This window comes from Porites lutea, chromosome 3, assembly GCF_958299795.1.
Source record: "Porites lutea chromosome 3, jaPorLute2.1, whole genome shotgun sequence".
NCBI lineage: Eukaryota > Metazoa > Cnidaria > Anthozoa > Scleractinia > Poritidae > Porites > Porites lutea.
In genome coordinates, this window is record NC_133203.1 from 23665379 (window position 1) to 23680000 (window position 14622).

Here is a 14622-nt window from a genome sequence, read left to right on the forward strand (position 1 = left end):
TTTCTAAGTGTCTTAATGAAGCCATGGCTTTCTATTTTGCTTATTTTCTAAAGTTTTTGTCTTGTCATTTTACCTTTTTTCCGGGGCGGTTCAACAAAGTTAACAATGCGTTTGCGATCGAAAGAGAGCAAGGGATCCTAAGCGAAACAGCTCTGCCTTCCTCTTTTGTAATTTTCAATTTTCTAATATATAGATTTAGCCAGGGCTAAAACCGAACCTCCAATTAATAAATTTATAATTTACATGAAACAATAAACTTTTAATCCCCAAATTAACTTAAGGGTACATTCATGAGACTTTTGAGGGAAAGGCTAAGTTATTTTAGAGTGAAACATCTTACATCGAATTGATAACCTTATATGTACACCCAAAAAATAGCAAACATCTTCGATCACATTCAAGATCACAGTATATAGGCCTCGAAAACAAATTCTTGCCAACAAATCTGGGGGTGTTTAAACCAACCTTTTATAATTTTTATACATCACATTTGAGGTGAAACAGTACTATTTATCATACAGACCTCGGACAGAATGCGGTATTTTACAATTTTTCAAGACAAATTGCACTCAGTCAATATTCAGGTCGATCAATCGTGGGCTTAAAGCGAAACCGTTCAAAAATTTCCGAAATCAACCATACGGCTAGCTGGTTCTCGTTTCTGTAGTGCGAGCTGTCAGTGTGGTCGAGTGTTTAAATGAACTTTAATAGAGTTACGCTTCAACATAATAGCGATTTTGATTTTTTTTGTTCTTTGTTTTTTTTTGTTATTTTTATAACTGAAACCATTTTAATGGTTTCAGTTATAAAAATAACGAAAAGAAAAAACAATAACGATGTGCAATGTTTTAAAGCGTTTGATACGCGCGACATTTTTTAGTACTCCTGCAAGCGATGTTCATGAACGATGAAAACAAACGGCACAGACAAGCGATTAAAATTGCAAGAGAGACTACTAACAATCGAAAAAAGAAATATAATTCGGTGAAACATTTACAGAGACAACAATTTTCATTCACGAAGACAAGTATTAGTGTCTCTAAAAATCCTGAGTCTTTAAGCGTAAAGCTTAAGCCGGCTTCCCGGCGCGGTGAACTCCTCGAAGCAAGAAAATCGCTGAAAGTTTTCTTTCTACAGCCAAATTTATAACTAAATATTCTTCGGAACGTTTTCTTTCTATTTGTGGTGAGCAAATATATCTGAAGGCTTTTTAGAATTCTGTAAGCTTATATCAAACCTGATACTAGGTCAGATCATTGACTCCAATCCTACAAACGTGCATAAACTTGCCGCATAAACTGTCAGCGTGAACGGGGCAAGACTTCATGAAATTAGATATAACAAAAACAAACATCAAATACAATAATTACTCAGGCTTACCATTCGAGATTCAGTTCCTGCAAGCTATCAAAGAAGGCCACAGTTACTTGAGACTCTTAAACCCTCTTACGCATTAAGCAAGGTGAAAAACGAAAACGATGCCATCTGAAATCGAATTACCGAATTTTGATAAGCGACGCATTTCTCAACCAAAAACCCAGTAAACAAACCAGCCACGAACAACAGAAGACTCTTGATAGCAGCTGTATTTCATTTTGTACATCCAGAGGAAAAAGACAGTTAAAAACATCACAAGTCGACACAAAACTCTGTCAGCTTCAGCTGTCAAAGTAAACAACTTTCAAGATGCTGCATAATTTTTCTGCATTAACTCACCTGTCAAATTTTGACCAATCAGAGTATAAAAATTGGACGTAGAGCGTGACCAAGGCGTGACCATGGTAAGATAAGGTCTTCCCCGCCTGTGCTTTTAAAAAAACTGGCTGAATTTTCGCTTCCGAGGTCAGTTTGGAAGCAAAATCCTAATAGTGCGGGGCCATAGTGACATAAACACAAGATATTTGATATGAATCCTTGGAAAAAATAAACTTGAGCCTGCGATCATTTGAAACTGGTAATTTGTCAGCGGATATCTTAAAAAATACTCGACCTCGACGGGTCGAGAGATGAGCCCACGGTACGGTCAGGTGATACTGGTCAGCGGATAACCTGTTTTGGTAGCTGTCAATTGATCACAATATTGATATGCAATTAGTTTGCCCTTGGGCTCGCAAACTAGCTAAAAGTGTGAGAGTAAACATTGGTTTTCCTGTGGTGCGGACGGACGGTAGGCGGTCGGTGTACGGTCACGTGATTACCAAATTTTCTGGGATGGGTAGATTTACTTAGGTATGGGGCTCCGCCCACGCGCGCGCGAAGCGCGTCTGGAGCTCCGCTATTAAAAAGCTTGAAAGTAATGGGAGAGGAACCGTAAAACGTAGAAAACTTAGAAAGCGCTCTGGGGATTAATCTGTTGTTGCTTACATGTACCTACGAAGTGAACAAATGAGATTTGTAAACCCACTTCTTGTGAGGCAATGCTCGACCAACGTAGGATGTTCCAAGTTCCAAGGCAGAATGAATCTCGAAGCGATGTAACCTAAGGTAGTGCTACATAACTTTTATGACGTAATGCAGAGAATCTAAAAACAATATGCTATTTCAGCAGCTTAGATCACTCTGTTTAGTTCACCACTCAAGGTAATTTTCGGTCATGCAATCGAATTGAGCTCAAAAATATACTGCCTGTTTATGCCGCTAAGAAAAAATAATAACGCCGCAAAGTTTATTGACGGTCTTTGAAGAAGAATACTTCGAAAGGCTTCATAGGGATGTATATTTTAGCACGCAGTTGTCATTGACTGCCACGGTGATATGTTTAGACAGTAGTTCGGCTGTCACCTACGCATAACGTGTGGAATCCTCCGGGGGTGGGAAAGGGGGGTGGGGGGGGGGGGGTTGTGGGAGGAGTCGCCGCGCCCTTCAAACCCTAACCCTGCTTAAGACAAAGAAATGTTTATTTTGCTGCCCTGTTAAAGACAAGAGACCTACTTTCACAACTCTGATTCATTTCGTTTTAGTGCGTTTGAAATTACCATCATGAAATTAGGGTTTTTTTGAAAATATGTTGTTGGTACCTCGGCATGTAGACCGCGCATCGCCAGCCTTCGCTTCCAGCCAGAAAAGCTACCCTGTTCAAGACGTAAATTAGGAAAATTATATTACCCCGAAAACCATACCCTATTCAGTCTTGGCCCTTGTCCCTCGCTCAAAAGATATCTGTACAATTGACGTAGATGTCTTTAAATTTGATAATGGTAGCTGTTTATAAAGAATAAACCGGGGAATTTATTTCAATCCGAAACGGAAAAGTACTTTGAATGAGTTATAATTGCTCATGATTTCAGATTTTTTAGGAGTAGACCTCACCTCCATCAGTTGTCATGTCACAGTAAACTTTCAATGGGGTTCCACTTTTCGTAGGGTCGATCCAGTACCTCCCGTCTCCTTTAGAGTCACCAGAGTCCCGGATGCTCTTACAGGAATAAGCAGGCTGCTTGGAGTTCCAGCCTCGCTTTGCTGCAGCAGATAATAAAACAAATGACTATTTATAGTAAATATTTGCTACGCCGTGAGGTAATCATAAAATTAAATTGAAAAATTGACGAGCGTTACTCACGAATTTCACATCTTTTTCCTTTGTAGTCCGAATGACAATGACCAGTTTGTTTCTTCTTGTTGGTGGACAAATCTTGGCAGGAAACCTGATAAGAAAATAACGCATTGAAATGACAAACATCAAACAATATCTTAAGACTATGGATGACGTCATTATGTGCTTTGGTTTTCATCAGTTTTGTTTGCTTTAGAAGCAATACAAGTAAATATGTTGATATATATACCTTCTTTCTATTTCCTTCCATAAACGATATTTACCGTGGGAGTAATAACAAACATTTATACTTTAAGCTGCTTTAAGCCACAGGCAAACAAGTTCGACAAATCATTATTTAAAAGAAAATGTTATCGAAACTACTATTTACGACATACACTAGAGTTCTGAAAAGACAACAACTTGAATTCTTATAATATCAGTAAATTCATGAGGAGACCTCGAAAATCCAGAGATTTTGAGCCGAAAGTTTGAGAACTTAAATATTTGTCTGCTATCTCTTATTTGAAATACGATAAAACCGAACAGGGTGACTGTCGTAAACAACAAGTTTTTAAGTTGTTTTTAGTTAAAGTTTTTTCTTAATTTTTTTTTTTGTAATAAACTTCAGCTATAACGCGCACCCTGATTGGTTAAAAAACATGGTTTATTATACTACAAAACACGGGGATAAAGTTGTCACGATCGAGACACTACAACATCACTTCTGCGAAGTAGTCGGCGAATCTTATCTTAATTTTTAGATTCAGTTTCTTCGATCGGAAGCTAAAGTATCTGTTTTCAAATTGTCATGTTAATGACGTGCAGGTTTTTATAGGCCGCCGATTCGGCCGAAGTTAAAAGCACCTTTTACCTTTAGAAACCGATTTTTGGTTTTGGACGTAAAAAGTATATTTCTTCTGCATTCAAATTCACAGAACGTTTAGCTCGTTTCACTTTGTTATAGCTTTGAGTCTTTGACAGCTTTGACAGCGTTTGGCTTATTCAACCAATCAAATTATTTGGCCTATTCTAAAAAGGATTGTGATTGGCTGATTTAAGCGTGTTTTATTAGAGTCAGTGTAGAACACGATGACCACACTTTCGTTCGCTTTGAAAAAAAAATTTGTTTTGGAAATTAGAATGCGTGGGAAATTTAAGGGATTCTTTATCATAAAAAAAATAAAGAAGAGGCCTTGACTGTGCTTTGTTCTTGTGTAAAGTGCTTAGGAAGCGGCTAAAGCACTCATGAAGAAGGGAGAAACACTGGACTACGTCTCCTGTTTCCCTCCACACTACTTTCGTGCTCTAGCCTCTTGCTGCGTAGTTTACAACAGAACAGGGCACTTGTTAAGTGATGGTTGATGTTCAGTCATTAGAACTGACCTTAACAGGTCCATAATAAGAAGATCCTATCATCTTTTTGAAGCTTTCCGGCGTCATCTTGCGTGTTTTGTTGTTCAGCTCACAAAGTCGTTTTGCAATATCTGCACCAGGGCGAACATTAAATGACTTGCAGCTGTTATTTCTGAGGAATTTTTGGTGACATTCAAACTCGTCAACAACAGTAGACGCATTCATGACATGATCAACTAAAATATGGTCTGTAAGATAAAGTAATGAAAAACGAAGGAATATGAAACAATCAGTAGGGTTAAACATGAACCAGGGACATGCCTTTTTTCATAGGATTTAGCTGTACATTTTATGATAAAAGATATTCTTGCTTGCTAAATTGGATTGAATACATGCAACAATCGTCAGAAGTAAAAATAAAGTGATAAAAGATAGATATGATTTTAACATGAGAATGAAAATGCTTTCAAAGTGCTTTTTTGCGCGAGTTCGTTATCTTAGATTTATTAAAATGGTGAGTATTTAAAAGATGTAATAAAAAACTATACTTTAGACTAAAACTAGTAAAATAAAGGTATTTTGCCCAAAGATATTGAAAGAGGTCTCGAAAAACGTCTTATAAAGCCGCAGGTGTTAACTTACCAGTGTGAGTTTCAAAAACACTAGCACGGAAGTCCGAGTTAGATGTCACCAGTAAACTTGCGATCAGAACGTGAAAAGTCAGAAAAAACAAACGAATGAGCCGCGAAGTAGCCATTGACATAAACTTTTTTGCTGAACTTCACTGTAGCTACACGTAGATGCGCTATTCCATATCAGCCTTATACTGTGGGTTTTCAGTTTCAGTTTGTTTAGTTGTAAAACTCTATTGCAGTGGCAGCTCCCGGACAGGACAATTTATTAATTCATGAGTGTATTTAGAACTACTAAATTAAAATTTGAAAGTCGAGCTTAACTAAATTTTCAAGTAAGCCTGTAAAACAAGTGTACTTTTTTGTTCAAGGGAACGTTTCATATTTTAATAAAGCACAGTAAGGTGAAAAAGCAATAATATGCAAGGAACGAATTCTAGTAATAACACGCCCGAGAGAACGCTTGCATTACCGGTTGTAAGCGTCCAGGACGGGGGTTCTTACATGTGACTGCCGAGCTAAAAAATATAAATTATTCTGAAATACTAATGATTTACGACCAGACTCAATGGAAGCTAAGGGAAATAAATTAGCTATTGCAATGTTATGTCTATTGGACATTCATAGGGGAAAAGAGTGGGACAATTAAACCATAGGGGTAAAATTAAAGAGATGGATGATGGCACTAGTTTTTGGCCTGAATCCATCCGCTAAGTGCAGTGTTTATATTGTATTTAATTATCAAGATGTCTCGTTCCATCTTTTTAGTGTAGGATTCTTAATTAATCGACCGCCAATAAGCTACAATCAGGGACAAAAGTAGTTGACACACTTGTTGAAAAGGGGTGCTTTTAACAAACATTTAATTCATTTATTATTTCATTTCTTTTAAAGGCCGTAAATCCCCCGACCCCCCGAATCAACGTTGTCTGAAGTAAAAAAAAAGACTTGAGGGTCCAAAATTCAACATTGATTTTGGGGGGAAAGGGGTTGGGGTAGACAGGGGAAGGGGATAAGTATATCCACTATGCAAAAAGGGGCCATTTTACGGAAGTGTGTCAACACTTTTGCCCCTCATTGTAGCCAAAATACGCTACGTAAGCAGGTTGCATATCCCCCAAAACATTTCAACTTTAAAAACAAAAAAAAAAAAGAAGAAATCCAAATTGCAAAAATTTCAGGGTGGATGGGGGAAGCTCGATCTATGGTTCAGCTTGAACCTTACGAAGCTTAACGCGACCGTTCTCAATTAAACCCTTCATCCTCCGAATTCCGAGTGATACTCCACGAGAAAACCAATTTCGTTCTTCCAGTGAACAACAACAACAATACCTTTATTCACCTTGTACTTAATTAATTACATACTCACGTGAAAGAGAAAAAAATATATATTTATTTGTACTTAATAAGGCCTGGAGCTGAAATAATCCTAAGATTTTCTAGCCAGTTCTCCAGAATTTAAAGTTTTAGAAAATTGAGATAGAATTTATTTCTAAAGAAGCAGTTTTAAAATACAATGTATTAAGAAAGAAAATGTATATGCTAAAGTTATGTTAACTATGTTGTTCTGACAGCAAATAAGGTTTCAATTGTTTTTGGAATTGGTATGTGTTTAGTTCTTTAAGAGTTATGGGAATTTTGTCCCAGATGGTACATGCAGCATATCCGATTGTTTGTTTCCCCGTATTAGTTCGCACTTTTTTTACGTAAAGATTCTGTTTCGATGCATATCTGGTATTGTATTTGTGGACATTACTGGCATATTGAAAATAGTTTGAGAGCAGCTTTGGCAGGAGGCCTTTATGCCAGAGGTACGTGAATTTTAGAATCTGAAATCGATAAACATTATGTACCGTAAGAACGACTAATAAATTTAGTAGGGGAAGTGCACTTTCTGTGTGTTCACCATACGTGGTGGCAAAGAAAATAAGCCTAGCAGAATGGTTTTGCTTAACTTGTATCTTATCAATATGTGTTTTGTATGCACTCCCCCATGCTAATATTGCATAAGAGATATATGGGTATATTAAGCTGTAGTAGATTTGTTTCATTTGTAGAAGAGTTAGATAATGTCTCAGCTTAGATATAATACCATTGTTTCGCGCAATTCTTGTACAGATGTATGAGATATGGTGATTGAAAGACATCGTTTCATCAAGCAAGACACCTAGATACTTTATTTTTTGCTTCCTTTGCAGCACATTTATTGTACCGTCTGCACTTTCAATCTTGATACTTACTTGGTCATCTTTTTTCTTTGACGATTTAATGATCATGAAGTTTGTTTTAGTGAAATTAATTGACAATCTATTTACATCACACCATATTTTCACTTTTTTAAGTTCAGAGTTAACTATTTCCTCAAGATCTTTCAGGTTGCGGGCTGAGGCAAAAACGTTTGTATCGTCTGCAAATATTCTAAATGTTAGAGCATTTGAACAGTTTGGTAAATCGTTTATGTAGATTAAAAATAATACCGGGCCTAGGGAACTCCCTTGTGGAATACCGCACGTCATTGTTTGCTTTGACGAAATTGTATTTCCCATCTGTACATATTGCTGTCTATTTGTGAGATAGCTTGCAAAAAGTTGGAGAGGCACGCCGCGTATCCCGTAGCGTTCCATTTTCTTAAGTAAAATTGTGTGGTTCACCGTATCAAACGCCTTGGAAAAGTCCAAAAACACGCCACAGGAATACAAATTGTTATCTATCGCATTACGTAAATTATCAGCAATTTCTGCAATGGCTTGTGAGGTTGAATGTCCCTTTCTAAAGCCGAATTGGAACTCGTATAGGATTTTATGCTTTTCCAAGTAATTAACAAGCTGTTCACAAATGATTTTTTCGAAAATTTGGGTTAGTGCAGAGAGTGTAGAGATAGGTCGATAATTAAAAGGATCCATCTCCTCACCCCCTTTATCTATTGGTGTGACTTTTGAAACTTTAAAATTTTCCGGAAATGTTCCTTGCAATAGAGATTGATTGAAAACCACACTTAATGCCTCATATATATGGTTTGCTGCATATTTTATGCATCTTCTTGGAATATCTAATGCCGACTTGTCTACTTTCAAACTCATTATTTTGTCATATACTTCAGTCGGGCAAATGCCACGGAACATAAAACCATTTGGTGTCATAGTTCTATCTAAATACACTGAAGGGTCTATGAAGCAGGGGGAAAGGTTTTTTTTTGTTATGTGGACTGTGTCGTGGTTTGAATTCGTCAGTGAATTTTGCAAAGCATTTTTGTTGACTTTTTATTAGGCTAGGTTCTGGGAAAGGGATAGGGCGGGGGCGGAGGGGGGAGAGGCTTCGGACCTTATTAAGTGCGCCAAAGTAGTTAAAAAGGTCGCGAAAGAAATCGCGAAAAGGTCTCAAAGACTGAAAAGAAGAGTGTAAATTTGGATGGCAACAAACACAGTCTCCCATACGGGTACAGAGAGCACAGACAAGACTTTAAAAAAGTTGCCCTAACCGAAAACTAAGAAATCACTCGGCCGGTTTTGCAATTTAGACGGGGGGTGGAAGTCGAAGTTTTTATGAGACGAGTTAAATTGCTATTTTGGTTGACCTTACTTCAGTTAAGTTCGACTACTGGGTCACAATCGTCAAACTTGCCTAAGCGTCTAAGTTCAAAAGTAATAAAGGGCGTGAAACATTTCAAATTCGTAGGTGGAAGCCTGCTTTGCAGAAACCCGTTGATAACAGACAACTCTCTTTGTTCCGACAAACAGCACAAAATATTAATTTGTAATGAATAAACAGCAAAAAACAGAGTAATATGCAGAAAACAGTAGAGTTTAACATGAACCTAGAACAACATTAATCAGTTGAGTTTTATAGCTGAACAATTTTATAATCTTTTACGATAAACAGATAATTATACTCGCTTGCAAAGTTGCGATTTGATACAAGCGCAAATCGTCAGAGGTAAAAAAAGTGATAAAATTTTTAAGTAAGTTTAACACTAGATATAGTTGGGGAAAGAAAATGGTTTTCAAATGCTTATTGTGCGAGTTCATCATCTCAGATTTATTAAAACGGCGAGTAATAAAAAGATGCAATAAGGAACCCTCTACTTTAGACCCAACCTCGTTAAATAACGGTATTTTGTTTGCGCCTAGATACACGACAAAGTTTTTAAAACCGTTCCATAAAGTCACAGGTTTCAACTTACCAGTCTGAGTTTCAAAAACGCTGGCACAAAAGTCCGAGTTAGATATCACCAGTACCACTACCATCAGAACATTAATAGCCAAAAAGACCAAACCAATGAGCCACGAGGCAGCCATTGAGGGAAAATGTTTGGCTTAACTTTTCTGTAGCTATATGTATTTGCACTATATACTACACATCAGCGTTATACTGTGGTTGCTCAGTTTCAGTTTGTTTTGTCTTTCAACTCTTTTGCGGTGGCAGTTTCCAAGCAAAGCAATTTATAATTCATAAGTGTTTTTGCTAATACTAAATAAAACTGCTTAGAAAAATTTTACTTATAAGAGTCAAGCTAATCTTCTTTTTCAAGTAAGCCTGTAAAACAAGTGACTGTACTTTTTTGTTCAAGGAACGCACGGCAAGATGAAAAAGCGATAATATATGCACCGAGCGAATTCTAGTGAATAATACTGACGCCCCCCCGAGAACGCCAGCATCACCAGCCTCAAGAGTCTGGGGCCGGGCTCCTTACATGTGACTGCTAAACTGAATATAATTCATTTTTCTGAAATACTAATGATTTACGGCTTAGACTCAATCGAAGCTGAGGAAAAGAAATTAACTATTTCTTGGGCATATTTATTGTGCATTCATAGGGGTAAAATTAAAGAGAGGAGTGATTCAACCAGTTTTTGGCCTGGATCTGTCTGCTAAGTGCAGTATTCATATAGTATTTAATTATTAAGATGTCTCGTTTCATCTTTTTAGTTTCGGGATTATTAATCAATCGACGGCCACTTATACCTAGCCAAATTACACTGCCTAAGCAGGTTGTATATCCAAAAAAATTTCAGCTTTAAAAAACAAAAAAATAAACAAAAAAGATGCAAAAATTTCAGGGTGGGTTGGAGAAGCTCGATCTATGGTTCAACTTGAACCTTACGAAGCGTAACGCGACCGTCCTCAATTAAACCCTTGATCCTCCGATAATATTGATAATAATAATATTGGTGATACTCCACGAGTAAACCGATTTCATTTTTCCAGTGAAACAGGGGTAAAGAGTATTTTTTTCGTTATGTGGTCTGCATCGTGGTTTGGGTCTGTTTGAATTCGTCACAGAATTTTGCAAAGCATTTTTGTTGACTTTTTATTAGGTTAGGTTCCGGGGAAGGTATAGGGTGGGAGGGGGGGGGGGAGGGCAGGGGGCTTCGGTACCCATTAAGTGCGTCAATATAATTAAAAAAGGTCGCGAAAGAAATCACGAAAAGGCCACAAAGACTGAAACAGAAAAGTGTAAATTTGGATGGCAACAAACACAGGCTCCGTACAGGCACAGAAAGCACAGACAAGACTTTAAAAAAGCTGCCCTAACCGAGTTAAAGGGGGAGAAAGGCCGGATATGTTGTCTATTTTGGATGTTAATTGTCATTGGCTCGGAAACTAAGAAATCACTCGACTGGTTTTTGCAATTTAGATGAAGGGTAGAAGTCGAAGTTTTTTATGAGACGAGTCAAATTACTATTTGGGTCGACCTTACTTCGATTGAGTTCGACTACTTGGTCACCAACGTCGAACTTTTGTAAGCGTCGAGCTAAGTTCAAAAGTTATAAAGGGTGCGAAACATCATAAAGTCGTCGCGATCGGTGGAAGCTTGCTTTGCAGAAACACGTTTATAACAGACAATTCTCTTTGTTCGACAAACGGCTCTTAATATATTAATTTGTAACGAATAAACAGCATTTTACGGAAACCCAGATAATACAAACATTTTAATGGCATGTACCCTTGATGTGTGTATGTTTGTCCCCTAGAAGATCTGTACACTGCCCAGGGGCGTAGCCAGTATTTTTTCAGAGGTACGCACAACTCACCAAATACCCCTGTCCCCCCTGTACCCCACCCCACTCCAAGGCAAGGTTACTGTAAGCCTAAGCGTTTATGACGTCTCTAAGTAATTTGAAAAATTCTTCTTCGCCTTTTTGAGTTTATTGACTTAAGCAAGCCAATCGCTTTAATGACTCAAGGCTACGTTTTCAGCTCCCTGTTTGGTCAACTCTCTGGAGATTTTGAATCCGAAATCGAAAGTGAATACTTTGTATCTAACAATTACCTTTAATTCGTCAGTGTTTTGTAGAGTAAACAGTTCTTCCAACGAATCATGATACTTTCCTCCTTCGATCATAAGTGTTTGCGGTAAAACCAAAATGAAAGTGTCACGTTCATGAATGTAGGGTGCTTTAAAATATTGATGGCAAGGGTAGCAAATACGTCACTATTTAAACGAATTCGCGTTTTTTCAAACTTTTGCGTTTTTTCCAACTTGCTGAAACGGTAAATGAATAGGAGAATTTCCTTGAATCCTTGGGGACCGCACCCAAGTTTGAACTGGGGATGAAAAAAATATCGTCGTGTGTTTATTTTCACGTCCTCCAAACAACGTCGCGTAAAACAAATTTCACGTCGTGGTCGTGCAAGAGGCAAAGAAATGTACCAAGCAGCGTGCTACGCGTGCAAAATTTGATGTTTAACTTTTAAAACCTTTTGCTTTTTGACGCAGTTGTTCTCGTTGCTATCGCCGTCGTCCTTGCTAAATCCACTCAGTTTTATCGATGTGTGTAAACTGTTGGGAATCCGAATGCGTTTTTTTGTATGAAGACTCTATGAACGCTTGCGAAATGATCCGAATACTCTCAACAAAATAAGTCTGGAATCAAAATAAATAAATAAATAAATAAATAATAAATGTTATTTAGCCAGGGTTATCTCTTCAGCATAAAATGCTGATATCAATGAGGGCCCTGGAAAAAAAATAAAAATAAAAAAATAAAAAAAAAATATATATATATCTATATAGAACTAGACTAAATTAAAGTAACCAAAAATACAATAAAAGTTAAAAATACAACAAGATTAAAAAATTGTTTAAAAAAATCTAAAATACAGCAATTAAAACGCATTTAAGAGCGCCTGTCTGTAAAAATCAGACAAATTCAAAATTTCGCGGCAAGGGTGGAAAATTCGATTTCTTTCATATTTTAATGTTACATAGGCTAAGGTATTACTAAAACCACTGTATAGTTCTTTCGGTGAAATATCCTTTTATTTCAGAGATAAATGCAAATAAGCAAAATCCGTTAAAATCGTCATTTGAGGCGCTCAATTATTACATGGGTTTGAAAGCCTTGCGTGCAAAAACCGATTACTCTACCGTCTTTAAAACATCACAGCCTTCTTTTACAACTTCTAAATATCTGTTAAAATGATTTGGGGAGATAGTGCTCTGTTCTTTGTATACAATATAATTTAATTTCGAAGGCATACAATTTAGTTCAGTAAAAGTAATGCGTGAAAAAACGTAATTTTCACCATGTGTGAAACCTTCAAATTGATTGAGCTGCTGGTGGTTGAATGTTAGAAGGATGGTCTACAGATTCCTGTAAAAATGTCTTTAGGCAAATGATTAAAAGCGACGCGAGAGCTTTACAAAATCTGTTAAAAATGCAGATATTTGATCTTCCGTGGCCGAACTTTGAAGTTGAGAGTCGGACAAAATTTCGTCCCGTCACTTGTCTAAACTCGCAGTAGATTATAATAAACGGATAGGAAACCCTTTTGAAATGTTCTTACCTTAAAATCTGCTGTAAAAGACGAGTCAAAGGCCATTTTAGCCCGATTATTGAGTCGTTTGATCTTTGTCTTGTAACGTGTAATTGTACACCGCGCAACTGTCAACGTATTCACAAGACAAATACAATTATTTGATCAACTTTCGGGGCTTTTCATTACGACTTCATCTTTTCGACGGCTCAATCATTTGTTAAACATTGCTTAGAATGTAGTATCTGAAACTATTACCGCGCAGATACTACATCTGACTGCTACAACAGAAAGACACAGAAATGCCGGTGCTCACATCTTGAATTGCAGGCAGCCGTTTGTAAGTCACGCAATCCAATTTAGCGGGGTGGAGAAGGGTGAAGTAGCAAACAGCCACAACGAGAACAACAGCAATAATTAAGGCTGATCACTATACTGGATAACTTTTCGTGCAGACACAAAAAGCTATCCGGTAAAGTATGAACACCTATCCGGTATGTGACTCTCCTGTTTAGAGATCGGCGCGTCGCAGCTTTGCGTTTCCCCCGGGGGGAGGGGGGGAGGTACTGCCTTATAAGAGGCTAATGGGGATGTGCCGCAGGATGGGGTTGCATTTTTACGACTGGATTGACCATAATGGGGTCGCATTTTCAATAGAGTTACTAGAATGGGGTCACACATTTTCGGATTTTTGGGGGTAAGACTGTTCGTCATATTTACGGTTAGCAAACGTACCAGAATGTTTTTACTGCAGACGGAAAGTGAAGTGGTCTCATTCAATCTAAAAAAATGGGTCAATTCATGAAAATAGAAAGTGAAAGTGAAAGTTGGGATGGCGAAAATTACATATTTGCTCAAAAGTGACTAAGATGGGGTCCATAATTGGCCACAATGGGGTAGGGGCTCTGAGAGGCCAGCGGCACATACCCAGCAAAAATTGACCCAAGTAACCCCCCGGGGCTTTTTCGGACCGAAATCACCCTTCTTTGCGTGAACAGAAGCCCCATCGGGTATGCTTTCTTTTTGTGCCTGCACAAAAGCTCTCCGGTATAGGAGTGATTGAAGACAATCTATAGCTTAAGATAGTGATACCCTTAGACACGGTCTTTCCCTGTTAAGATCCAAATACTGGTCATTTTGTTTATTTACAATTTTGGTCGTCAGCTCGCAGACTGGGTGACTTTATTAAACGGTATCAGGACCGTTATCAGCGCCATAACCTGCCGATAGAAGCCGTACTTGGAGTTGTTAAAGAATTTAGTACAAGTCTGCAGCTGCAATTCTGTAGAACAAACTCTAACATAAGCATGCATGCAGTCACAGTCTAGGGACCTCTGACATTAA

General features: G+C 37.8%; 1 protein-coding gene across 1 annotated transcript; it reads right to left on the reverse strand.

Annotated features, from left to right (window-relative positions):
• Positions 1-3292: 3292 nt before the first annotated feature.
• LOC140931994 (uncharacterized) lies at positions 3293-13344 on the reverse strand. Its single transcript, XM_073381663.1, has 6 exons — positions 13309-13344; positions 12370-12385; positions 9701-9832; positions 4919-5136; positions 3560-3644; positions 3293-3459 (listed from the first exon to the last, which is right to left on the reverse strand). The coding sequence occupies exons 1-6, from the start codon at positions 13342-13344 to the stop codon at positions 3293-3295; spliced, it is 654 nt and encodes a 217-aa protein (XP_073237764.1).
• Between the last annotated feature and the right edge of the window lie 1278 nt (positions 13345-14622).

Excerpts from the sequence above, each read along its gene's own strand:
- LOC140931994 (XM_073381663.1), bottom strand. The coding sequence starts at position 13,344 with ATGGCCTTTGACTCGTCTTTTACAGCAGATTTTAAG. Across the intron at positions 5,137-9,700 it reads CGTTTTTGAAACTCAGACTG|ACCATATTTTAGTTGATCAT; the intron begins GTAAGTTGAAAC and ends TTTATCTTACAG. Across the intron at positions 3,645-4,918 it reads CTTATTATGGACCTGTTAAG|GTTTCCTGCCAAGATTTGTC; the intron begins GTCAGTTCTAAT and ends TTTTCTTATCAG.